Source organism: Asterias rubens, chromosome 22, assembly GCF_902459465.1.
Source record: "Asterias rubens chromosome 22, eAstRub1.3, whole genome shotgun sequence".
Classification (NCBI taxonomy): domain Eukaryota; kingdom Metazoa; phylum Echinodermata; class Asteroidea; order Forcipulatida; family Asteriidae; genus Asterias; species Asterias rubens.
The window spans coordinates 8,238,925-8,251,679 of record NC_047083.1 but is presented as its reverse complement, the minus strand read 5'-3'; the positions used below and the strand labels follow the sequence as shown (position 1 = coordinate 8,251,679).

Sequence of the window (12,755 nt, the reverse complement as noted above, 5' to 3'; positions counted from 1 at the left end):
TAATAAAGGACTAAGTTTGCAAGATGTCCATGGAATGACCTTTTAAACCCTTTGCTACTTACTCATTCAGATTCAGTCGAGCATTCCATGGACAGCTACAAACATCAGTGCTTTAGGTAAAACAGGCATAACTTCTCTCAGAAATGGTCAATTTGTTTCATTCAGTTTTTTTCAGATAAGCAGGAAAGAATGCTTGTTTAATAAGTGCTTCACACCATTACGAAATACAACATTTTTACACTAATGATTTTTCGCAAAAGAAAATTAACTCAAATGTTTGTTCTTACCTCTGCGTCATGCTTATATCCTTTTGCTATATTATACGAATCTTCAACGAGCTGTTTCGTCTTTTCAATCATCATTCGGCCGAAAGCTGTCACGCTCTGAAATTAAAAAAAATTCAGTTATGCTTAATTTTTTTTAATTATTGTAGACAAAACTATGGACTTTGATAGTAAGCTAGGAATTTCTGGCCATTCAAAACCAATAATAAAAAGATAATGAATATTTTGGACTCTGATAAAATTGGTTAGCATGGCCTCATGCTAAAAAATCGTTGTTTGGGGTACAGTATCAAATCCATCATTAAAAGGGCACTGCTTTCGCCACCGTGAGCTTCCAGCGAGGGAGATGTCCTCAAGCAAGGTCAAGCCCAAAGAGGCTGAGGTCACCCAACTTATGTAGACAAAGAAGGGAAACTGGATTTGTGACAGCAGATAAAGTATCTGTATACATGAGGGACAGGGAGATCTGGGGACAACTCTGCCGGAACATCATTGGGGATGCAGTGTCCAATTGATCAAAACCAGAAAAATTGCGCTGGTTTTAAAGGCAGTGGACACTTTTGGTAATTACTCAAAATAATTATTAGCATAAAACCTTTCTTGGTAGCAAGTAATGGGGAGAGGTTGATGGTATAAAACATTGTGAGAAACGGCTCCCTCTGAAGTGCCATAGTTTTCGAGAAAGAAGTAATTTTCCACGAATTTGATTTTGAGACCTCAGATTTAGAATTTGAGGTCTCGAAATCAAGCATCTGAAAGCACACAACTTTGTGTGACAAGGATGTTTTTTCTTTCATTATTATCTCGCAAGTTCGACGACCGATTGAGCTCAAATTTTCACAAGTTTGTTATTTTATGCATACGTTGAGATACACCAAGTGAGAAGACTGGTCTTTGACAATTACCAACGGTGTCCAGTGTCTTTAACATACTTGATGCTGTAAAGTTCAGCTTACCTGTGAGATTTCTAGGCACGGTAGTTTCCCAACCTGGGCACCAGTGAAGCCGTATACCGAGTTAGCACTGACTTTTAGTGCCAACTGGCGACCGTCTAAAACCTTTTTCTTCAAGGGGTCCGTCTCCTTCTTCAAGTCAGCCTTAGCTCTGAAGGAGGAAAAACAAAAGATGAGTTCGCAAAATATTGGTTTGGATTTGGGAAAACAATTGTTCCTGATAACTTGTGCATGCCACACAATGGAAAGTCCAGGTGGATAAAAATGTCAGATGTCCAGCTGTCAAAAGATTTTGAAGAAAAAGTTTTTTCGGGTGTTCAAAAACAGTGCCGTAAGTCCGTCAACAAAAAATAATAATTTGCGGAAAAACAGGTTATTTGACGGGAATGGTTAAGGACACAATAACTCGAGTCCAGTGTGCTAAACCACTCGGCCACAACACACCATATCAAGACCAGGATTCGAACCCACACTCTGCTGATCAGAAACATCGGAGCTCAAGTCCAGTGTGCTAAACCACTCAGCCACAACACACCATGTCAAGACCAGGACTCGAACCCACACTCTGCTGATCAGAAACACCAGAGCTTGAGTCCAGTGTGCTAAACCACTCGGCCACAACACACCATGTCAAGACCAGGACTCGAACCCACACTCTGCTGATCAGAAAAACAAGATCTTGAGTCCTTTTCTTACCTTTTCCTTGCGCCGAGTAGATCACCAAGAATCTCGGGCAAGATGCCTTTCCTGATGCTACTCTTGACAAAGTAGTTCCCTGAAGGTGTCTTGATGAACTGATCTGCCGTCATCCTGAATTTTAAAAAATGAAGTTTAACGTCTTTCAAGAAAAAAAGCCACCTTCATATTTTGTGGTCTGTTAGACTAACAAGTAAGAGTGGTTTCTGTCAAAAGGAGATGGAAATTAAAAAAAATCAAAATAGTTCACAATGCCATCAATGGTAACTCACCCATTTATCAACAAGACTTATTCTCCCCTGCGGCTACAAGGCAAACAAATTTTTTTTATGAAAGGGGTAGGGTATTTATGAATAATACTTAATTATAATGATAAAGAGTGGAAAGCGTCTTATGGTTGCGAGGACAGAAATACCAAGAATGTGTTTTGTGAAGATAAACTTACTTTTCTCGTTGGCTTGGTGATAACAACGAGGTGTAGCAAAGATTATGAGCTTGCATAATGGAGGGATATAGGGATGAGAAATCCAACGTGGCGATCGGCGTCTTGTAATACCTGCAAAAAAAAGAAGATACAAACTTTGAACAAAAATGATTAATCGGTACACATTCGTCACCATTTTCACGAAGAGCCACTTACATGTAGGTCCAAACCCTTAATTGAGATTTACATTTTACGTTTAAAACTACAAAATTTGCAACCCTAAAGCCTTGGTGTGGAGTTAAAAACCTCTCATATGATTCTGTATAAATTTAACCTCTCCATTGACTAACTAATTCTTATTCGGCTTAATACAGTGTCACGTGATCACGCGCACACAGACAAAGGTAGCTCTTCGTGAAACCTGAGAACAAATTTTGCTCCATTTTCGCTCTTCTGTTACAACGCCAAGAATCAGACTATTTCCACACGCAAAAAGCTTGTGGCCGGCGTCCTGCACCAGTCACCTGAATCAACTAACTTGACTACAATGTCGTCATTCTCATTAGCATTTTTTTTTTAAGGGCACCTTTGTGAGGAAATAGTAAATTTATCACAGAACTTTTGCACGAAAGCCGACTTAGATTGACTTACGCTCTTTTGGGTTCGATTACGTAGCCACCAGTGTAATCTTCACCTGCCTCTATCTTATGAGCGGGCATGACGAGGTCTTGTTCCTTGGCCTAAGTAAGAAAATAGGGGTACAGTTAAACTTAAAGGCAGTGGACACTGTTGGTAATTACTCAAAATAATTATTAGTATAAAACATTACTTGGAAATGAGCAAGGGGGAGAGGTTGATAGTATTAAAACATTGTGAGAAATGGCTCTCTCTGAAATAATGTAGTTCTCGAGAAAGAAACAATTTTCCACCAATTTGATTTCGAGACCTCAGAATTAGATTTTGGGGTCTCAAAATCAATCTGAAAGCACACAACTTCTTGTGACAAGGGTGTTTTTTTTCTCGCAACTTCGATGATCAATTTAGCTCAAATTTTCACTGGTTTGTTATTTTATGCATATGTTGAGATACACCAAGTGAACAGACTGGTCTTTGACAATAACCAATAGTGTCCAGTGTCTTTAATAACAATAATAATAGTGGCTTCTTATAGACACAATGTAGCGCTCATACAAGGTGCTTCAACATACAGTATTTTCCTGCAAGGTATTTGGTACTACGTTTGAATTATGAGACGTTCTCCTTTAACATAGCACCATGTAATGGTTTACAAGGAGCTGTGGCACAAGATGCTGCTGACTCGATCAGGAACACCGGGACGAACCCCCTCTCTTTTCAATAATTACGTGCGTTACACAACACACGGGACCAACAGCTTTACATCCCCTTTCGAAGGACGAAGCATCATGGTTAAGTGTCTTGCTTAGGACACAGGTGTCACGCCTGGGACTCGAACTTACGCTTTGCTGATCAGAAACACCAGAGCTCGAATCCAGTGATCTTAACCACTAGTAAGCTTGGGCGATATAACGATATTATCGAATATCGCGATATTAATTTGGAAACGATTTCGATATCGGATGGATTTGGTTTTAATCGAAATATCGATATATCGCGATATATCGCAATATCGATTAAATATCGCGATGTATTTGCTAGCTGAAACATCTTGCACCCCATAGGTTTGGAGTAAAAGCAGAAGAATAGGTCATTAGAACACCTCTCTTAAGCTATGACTGTCTCTTCTACAACTTTCTCTTGGAGTTTGAAGACTGATGATGTCAAATTTCATTAATCGCGATTATATCGAACATCATGATATATTGTCGGCGATATTACGTGAATAAAATAAATCGATATCGCCCAAGCTTAACCGCTAGGCCATGACACTTCATAACTTGCCTCCGTAAGTTATGACTGGAGCAATCGATTTTCCCAAGGATAAGCCTCGGAAAGAGAAACAGGGTGTTTTAGCTGGTAATCGTTTTCCACTAAGCTATGTAAACTGTGCTTCTTCAGCTCTATGGGACTGGCCACTGCTAGCCTACCTTTCTCAAGAGCTGCGAGACGACCTTAATCTGCTGCCCTCTGGAGAGAAGATATGTCAAAGGTACGCCTGTTACTCTAGCCATCTCCATGTAGTTGATGATACACATTAGTTTGTCCAGCAGGCGTAGCGGGAGCATGGCGTCTTTGAGGCAGTACACTGCGAGGCGACGCCTTGTCTGGTCATTGCCATTCTAAATAATAAAAATAAAAAAATAATAAACTATTGACTGACTGCCATCCATGAACAAAGATATTGATGATTTCCTTTGTGGTTTATTGTTTTGGTATCTGAAATAAAAAGTTACATCCCATTCAGGTGATCGCCTGGTTGCCGCTACCCAAGTTCCCCAAAATGATGGCATCTTTTGGGAACCGGAAGCATTGTATGTTTTGTTTATTTGCTTTTTGCTAGGTTATGCCACCATTCAAAACCTGTCCAGTTGTATGGTTTTAAAGGGTCAATCAACTTGCTGGAAAAATGTTACCAAAAGTAGGACGTCTTTTGAACTCATACTCCAAAAGTTCAAAACGCGTTCAATATCTTCTCACCTGTAGATCTGTGATGATTGAATGTTGCACGTCTTCTTTCTGTTCTTGAAGGAAGTGGTAACTGACAGCGTTCAGACGGTACGACCGTAGCTTATGGTCACGCTGAAGAATCTGTGAACAAAGAACTAACTTTAACTAGGAGGTTCGTTTTTTCCAAATCCATAACTGTAGCTGTTTAACACTCAAGTTTCATTTAGTTCACTGCTAAGCTAGGAGCTTGGTCAAGCTTATATTCGAACCCCAGCCGAGAATTACTTATAGATTCAAACTAAGCCAATAGAATACGCCTTTTTGAGGTATGGCGGATGTGAGCATTGTGTTGCAGAATTGTGTCCTCCATATCTCAAAAAGGCTTATGGAAATGACCCATTTTGAAATTCGAACTTAGGCTGAGAAATGGCAATGGCCCAAGCTGGGATTTGAACCCCAGCTGAGAAATGGCAGTGGCCCAAGTTGGGATTTGAACCCCAGCTGAGAAATGGCAGTGGCCCAAGTTGGGATTTGAACCCCAGCTGAGAAATGGCAGTGGCCCAAGCTGGGATTTGAACCCCAGTTGAGAAATGGCAATGGCACAAGCAGGGATTTGAACCCCAGCTGAGAAATGGCAGTGGCCCAAGTTGGGATTCCAACCCAAGCTGAGAAAATGACAATGGCCTAATTTGGGATTCGAACTAACGACGAAAGAAGGCAATGGCCCAAGCTGGAGTTCAAACCCGAGCCGACAAATATCTAAAACCAAAGTTGGAATTCGAACCTCAGCCGAGAAATGGCTACTACCAAAGTTAGGATTCAAACCCAGTTGAAAAACTATTTTTTTTTCTTTTAAATCTCACCTGAAGAAGATCAAACTGAACTCTGCCCTCGATGTTGATAATCTTATTCTCGCGTTTGCCCATCTGCTTGGATTGGAACGTCGACTCCCTGATGCAGCTCCGTGACTCGTGGATGCGCGAGAAGAACGGGAAGGAGGTCACCTTCAGCGCGGCCGCCCGATTAATGAGATACGGGAGGTCAAAGTTCTGGATGTTGTAACCGGTCAGGATGTCGGGGTCAATGGCCTTGACGAACTCTGACCATGCCTTTAAAGACAAAAGTAGAAAAGCAAACTTACATTTTAGTATGTTTAGGACTTTACGCCTCTCTTAATATTTATGCATGTTCCATAATTCTTACCCAAAGTGAGGCTATGGGCGCACGTCTGCCACCACTTGCAGTGGCTGCGCCTTTGACCTCGTTTTGGGTCAGCATTGTGACGGACCTCTTGCATAAATATTAAGAGTGGCGTATAAGGTGATTAGTGTTATTTGCATGGTCCAATGCGCATCTGAATATATGTCAGCCCATCAAAGCTTTGTTCGATGAGATAATATAACAAGGTCGGATGCCCACTTCAAGATGAGGGATACATTTAAAGCCATTGGACACTTTCGCAACAGAAAAAAAAAAAGTTCACAGATTTACAAATTACTTACAGGGTTTACAGAAGGTAATGGTAAAAGACTTGTCTTGAAATATGATTCCATGAAATGCTTTACTTTTTGAGAAAACATGGGCCCAGAGCTTGGGTCCATGACACAGATCACAAGCAAATCGTTGTCTGACATCCATCCGGGTACTGAGTTTCTTTTTTTGGTTTTCTGTGAGTCATTGGTTTCACAACCGGAATAAATGCATTGAAATGAAATGAACTAGAACTGTTTCTCCTACCTTCAGCATATCTGCTTCCTTGCTGAACGACAAGACCTGGGATCCAACGATTGGCGCGCAGGTATTAAGAGTGAAGACGTTGCGGATAAACGGGTCCCTCTCACCCTGTCGGATCACCATGTTGGAAATCTGGATAACAGAATCTTTGCTAGCCTCGGGAAAGACACCTGTTGAAGAGAATTCGTTCATTCATTCCTCATTACCTTACTCTGTATCAAAACTTGAGAAACATTGAGCGCTAGAGGGCATTTTCAGAACAGTAGAAGGAGAACAAACGCCCTCGGTTGGTGAGACATGTTACTGACTGTTTCAGAAAAGGTTACATATTGACCGCATTACCCATTTTTGGGACCAATCACCATCTCGCTTTGAAGACTTGAATACTTTACGAAACAAAATATTATTACAGTAAACTTACCTCTACGCCCAGCGCACTCGATATCAAAACTCAAGATTCGATACGGTGCCACCTTCTGCCATTCATCTTCCGCTGGATAACTGACAAACTGATCAAACGCGATATCCACCTCCATCTGGCATTGAGAGACGGGCGCTGGGGAGGTCTTCTGGGTTCGGACCTGATACTTAGTGGCCGGTATTTTAATCCAGTTACAACCCAGAACATCATTATCGACCATAAACCTAGAAAATATTAAAGATTTTTTGTTTATGTCTAGTGACATGAGAAGAAACAGCAATGCAATTATTATATATGTGGCCAAGCGGATAAGACAACAAAACTCAAGCTCTGGTGTTTCTGTTCAGCAGAGTGTGGGTTTGAATCCCGGTCATGACACTTGTGTCCCTGAAAAAGACACTCAATTAAATTGCTTCTCTCCACCCAGGGGTAAATAGGTACCTGTGAGGGCAGAGTTGGTTCTTGTGATTGATTAGCTTAGTGCGATACATATTTGGCGGCACAGGCTGTATACTCCCCAGGGAGCTGAGATGGTTAAAGGAATGATTTAAGGCCCAGTGACCAGGGGTAATAAATTGAAGCACTTTGGGACACCATTCGGGTGTGAAAAAGTGCTATAACAAAAACTTAAAGGAACGTTACAGAATTGGTAAGAAACAAAAATTGTGAATATCACAGATTAAAATAAAACTTACATGGTCTAATGATAATGATAGCAGAAAGCATCCCATGAAATATTAATGTCTGAAATGTCATATTTGTTGAGAAATAATTAATCGTATTTCGTGTTTGGAGTTTATCGCTCAGTGAACGTTTTATTCATTTTTCTTTTTGCATCGATGCAATGCAAAATTTGTAATCGGTTTTCACTATTCTCTCGTGACCCAGATGACCGATCGATCTCAAACTTTTACAGGTTTGCAAGTTTATGTATATGGTGGATTACATAAAGTGCTTACACTACCAGCAACTGTTTTGCTAGCAAAACCAATTCTGTAATATTCCTTTAATATTATTATTATTATTACCAAATGTGTCCAGTGTCTTTAAACGATGTCTGGTTGTTGGACTCACCTAATCTCAAAGTCAATGTTACTCTCATAAGTCTGGTATCCTCTGTGGGTATACAGGTTGGGTACAGTGAAGCCCTCCTCCAGAATGCGCTTAGTCGGTGCAATCAGCTTAGGATAAGCTAAAGTGATCTTCAGGAATGGCCGCATACCGTTCGGTCCATGGTAACCGTAAATACCTAAACAGAAAGAAGGTATAAGTTTTTGTCTGAAGTTGAACAAGTTATTGCCGAAGCCAGGCATATCAATCTTCTCAGAGTACGAGTTTGATGGGATTCAGTACTGCACAGCCAAATCAACCATGCTTAGCATGAGGTCAGCAAATCAACCATGCTTAGCATGAGGCCAGGCATACCAATCTTATCAGACTCTGAGTTTGATGGGATTCAGTACTGCACAGCCACACCAACCATGCTTAGCATGAGGTCAGCCAAATCAACCATGCTTAGCAGTGAGGCCAGGTAAACCAATCTTATCAGACTCTGAGTTTGATGGATTCAGTACTGCACAGCCAAACCAACCATGCTTAGCATGAGGTCATCCAAATCAACCATGCTTAGCATGTGGCCAGGCATACTAATCTTATGAGAGTCTGAGTTTGATGGATTCAGTACTGCACAGCCAAACAAAACAGCTTAGCATGAGGCCAGGCATACCAATCTTAGCAGTGAGTTTGATGGATCCGGTAGTGCACAGCCAAACCAACCATGCTTAGCATAAGACCAGGCAAACCAATCTTATCAGACTCTGAATTTGATGGACTCAGTACTGCACAGCCAAACCAACCATGCTTAGCATTAGGTCAGCCAAACCAAACATTCTTAGCATGAAGCTAGGTACAATCCACGCATCATGTTTGGAGTTGATAAGCCAAGTCCTTCTCGAGTGATCGCAAGTGGGGGATAAAAATTGTTTCAAAGAAATTAATTTTGTAATTTAAAGTTGTCCTTACTTTCTTTTGTTACGGGTTCCACCGCCAGCACGGCCTGCGAGATGTTATCCTTGTTCGATCTCAAAACACTCAAGACAACTTTGTTCAAGGCATCTTGGAACGAGCGACAGTGGGAGGGGTCAAACTTATCCGGTGCCGGAACGTAGAAGTACGGCGAGAATCCATGGATGTGACACATGATGCTGTGGCCTTCTGCTGTGATCCCAAACATACGGATGATTGGTACCGGGCCTTGCGTGGAACCAGGCATGCCTTTGAGCGGGGTACCTGTGTATGGGATGAACCAACGTCAAAATGCTGAGCGTGAAACAAGTGGGCTTTCAGAAGTGTCCAAGTTAATAAAAATAATAATATCGAAGTCTTATATAGTGCACGTATCTACCAAACAAGGTACTCAAGGCGCTGAGTATATACAAACTTTCAGAAAGATAGGTTGTTGCAGTGATGAATTCCGAGACCCAATTATTTAGCACCTTATAAGGGTTTACAAGGTGCTACGGCGCATACAGCAGCCACAGCCAGGAACACCGGGGCAAACCCCCTTCTCTTTTTGATAAGTGCACTGGATTCTTTTACATGCGTTACACAACACATGGGACCAACGGCTTTATGTCCCATCCGAAGGACGAAGCAATGGTTAAGTGTCTTGCGTAAGGACACAAGTGCACGGCTGGGGATTCAAACCCACACTCTGCTGATCAGAATCACCAGAGTTTGAATTCGGTGCTCTTAACAGCTCGGCCACAACACTTCCGAAGATAAACATAAAGCAGGAAACATTCTTATTTCACTTCAGCGTGCGTTGAGTCCAAAATGTGAGTCCAAAATGTCCCACAGTTTTTAAAAACTTGGTGAGAATCCTGCAGAAGAAATGTTCATTCAACATTTCAGGCCAAATATTTCAGGGAGGCAACAAAGGCGATTACCTCCATGCCCTTTTGTCATTGCCTTGATGCCCTTGAAATGCTCCAGTAGAAACTGACAATTTCCCCATAGGGTGACCTTTACCAAGGAGAAAATGTTGAGTTGAAGAGGGGAGCCAGTCTTGTCAGTTCTTACCTATGTAATGTTCCAAGTCAATCTGTTGAAAGACAATGCTGTCCTCGTTTGGATTTAGCTTGGGCAATTCCGGACGCGGCCATTTTGGATTCCAGAACTTTGACAGCATAGATTGAGCTGAGGGGAAAAAAGTTACAAGCTGTAAAACTGTTTGGGGTTGAACAAAGAACAATTTACTCAGATATGCGACTTTCTAATTTTGCAAAAAATAGCGAAATGGCCGATTAAGGCCAAGTCACACTACAGCCATAACGAAAACGATAACAACGCAAAGAGAATGCATTCTATTGGTTGAAATGCTCCACGCAGAATACGCTCACGCTCATTCAACCAATCGCTAACATTCTCGTTGTCGTTCCCAGTATCGAGGCCTGTGTGACCGGAACCTTCACACTTTACTTGTTTTTAAGTTTTCTATGGCACTGTTTTGAAAAAGAAAAATTGAAATCAGCTGATCAGCTGAAAAGTTGACTAGAGCGGGATTTGAACCAACGACTTCTGGATTAACATGCCAGCACTCTAGCACTCTATTAACTGAGCTATCTTTGTTGGCGGTCTCCCCGTTTTTTTTTCAATATCTTTGTTCGGGAGGTGCGAGTAAAAAGCCATACAATGGACCCTTCCCATGAATTATGCTAATTCAATTCATGCGTACATACCCTATTGGTTGGCAAAACGCCATAGAGTGGTGGTCTGAGCAGACGCGCAATCGCGTCTGCGTCACGCAGCCATTAGCCGCGCACAAAACAGCGCGATATTCCCTCATTTTGCCAACCAAAATGTAAGTGTGCACGCGCTATGTGCTATTTACATATTTCATGGGAAGGGTCTATGATAAACTGCCGCAAAGCCAGGGATCAAACCTCAGTGGTAGATAAAATTGATTGGTCAAACTGTAGGAGGGTTAAATTGAGTTTCTCTTGTTGATATTTTACCTGGTGCCCTGCCCGTTGTGGTACTCTTAAATGATGGCATGGACTGTTGTGAACCAGTTGATGAAGCTTGCGACATCTCCGCCTCTACCATCTCAAGAAGGGCCAGTTCCTCCTCGAATGTTGAGGGGTCGTCTTCAAAATCATTCCGTGCTCTTTTGGATTTCGGACCGGCAGAAATGGGTGGCTTTCGTTTGGGATCCATCGTGAGTTTCTGGTCAGAGGAATGAAAGAATGAATGATAATTTTCTTCTTGGTATTTGTACATGGCGTAAGCTTTCAATCTATCTGTCTATAATGCCTGGTAATAAATATTTGTTTTAACTTTTACTGATTAGTGATTTGCTGAAATATCATCATATTCATATTCAACAAAATTGGGATAACTTTCAGTATGGCGCCACCACTTGTTCACTCATTTTTACTGAAAAGGGATATCTAAATTGAGGTAAAATATATCATATCGAATGAAAAAGTGGTGGCGCACACCCATCCACAGCAACTTCTTGAAATATAGGCTGCTTTTGCTTGTCCTGGATCAGGCGGGCAGAAAAGTGTGACCATTATCCCCATCCGATCCTGGCACCACTTTTTCATTTGTTATTTCATTTGAAATAATTATGTATCAAACACTAACAAAAATAACATGTATGCCATGACCTCCGTTGCCCCTGGTCCTTGCGACCTTGGCCTTGGTGCCCCTTCAATTCAAGACAAAAGTTTCCCATCCATTCCATTGACTTTAATTTTTAAAGATTGAACAAAATTTTACGACCTCGCCACCAACCAATGACTAAATGAGTCAATGACCAATTTGAGTGAATTTCTGGCCATTTTTTTTATTAGTCAGTGTAATAAGGACTATGAGTTAATTAAGGCTGGAAAAATTGGTGGCGAGGTGCAGAAAACCATCCTTCCTTATGTATCTCTAGTGTAGCAGTAGTAATGCAGTAGTAACAATCGCAATTGAGTTTACCACCACATGTCATGGGTGTCCACAGCATTACATGTTGTCACGTCAAAACATCCACTGTTTGACTGTCCGCAAACTGGGCACAACACCAAAACCTCCGATTAACTCTTGCGTAAATAACAATTATTCATAATTACCGTTTACTCCAAAGCCGGAACAGCTCCCAGCAACAATCCTTCTAACTAATTTGTTTTATGACAACAAATAGCATGATTTTATCCCAAATTAAGAGAGCTAACTTCTCGTACGAATAAGTTCCCGCAACTTCCTTCGAAAATGGCGCGAGTGTTTGCTCTGACGAGGCACTTCATATCATACGTTGTGATTGGTCCTTACTTTGGAACGAAGTTATGCTATCCAATAAGACTTGTCGTTGTATCAGATGCACTACAAGCATGGAGGTAGGTCGGCCTACTGCGTCGATCACGTTTATTTTCTGATAATGCCTATTATATTATTATATTTAAAATAAAACCAATTATAATTTGTTTTTCTTCAAAATAAACTGTTTATCTGCAATCCTGCTGGTGCTGGTAAAACTAACGGCACTGAATAATGTGGTCCTAAACAGTACGTGCGCATGTGCAGACAAATTTATTACACATTTAAAGCGCACACACAAACTTCAAACACCCCTATTTGTGTATGGGTTCGACCACAGATAACGGTGA

General features: G+C 41.3%; 1 protein-coding gene across 2 annotated transcripts in view; it reads right to left on the bottom strand.

Annotated features, from left to right (window-relative positions):
• Nucleotides 1–12,360, bottom strand: part of LOC117305118 (DNA polymerase delta catalytic subunit-like) — a 30,895-nt gene extending 18,535 nt beyond the window's left edge. For both annotated transcript variants that reach the window (XM_033789874.1, XM_033789873.1), the window contains exons 1-15: nt 12,222–12,360; nt 11,115–11,325; nt 10,180–10,296; nt 9,121–9,387; nt 8,173–8,347; nt 7,099–7,322; nt 6,681–6,847; nt 5,807–6,052; nt 4,974–5,084; nt 4,424–4,615; nt 3,009–3,097; nt 2,379–2,489; nt 1,934–2,047; nt 1,241–1,388; nt 288–383 (exon numbers count right to left, since the gene is read on the bottom strand). In XM_033789874.1, coding sequence (XP_033645765.1) covers nt 288–383; nt 1,241–1,388; nt 1,934–2,047; nt 2,379–2,489; nt 3,009–3,097; nt 4,424–4,615; nt 4,974–5,084; nt 5,807–6,052; nt 6,681–6,847; nt 7,099–7,322; nt 8,173–8,347; nt 9,121–9,387; nt 10,180–10,296; nt 11,115–11,316 — 2,259 coding nt within the window. In that variant the 5' untranslated portion in view covers nt 11,317–11,325; nt 12,222–12,360. The remainder of the gene's footprint in view (nt 1–287; nt 384–1,240; nt 1,389–1,933; nt 2,048–2,378; nt 2,490–3,008; nt 3,098–4,423; nt 4,616–4,973; nt 5,085–5,806; nt 6,053–6,680; nt 6,848–7,098; nt 7,323–8,172; nt 8,348–9,120; nt 9,388–10,179; nt 10,297–11,114; nt 11,326–12,221) is intronic.
• Nucleotides 12,361–12,755: the final 395 nt, after the last annotated feature.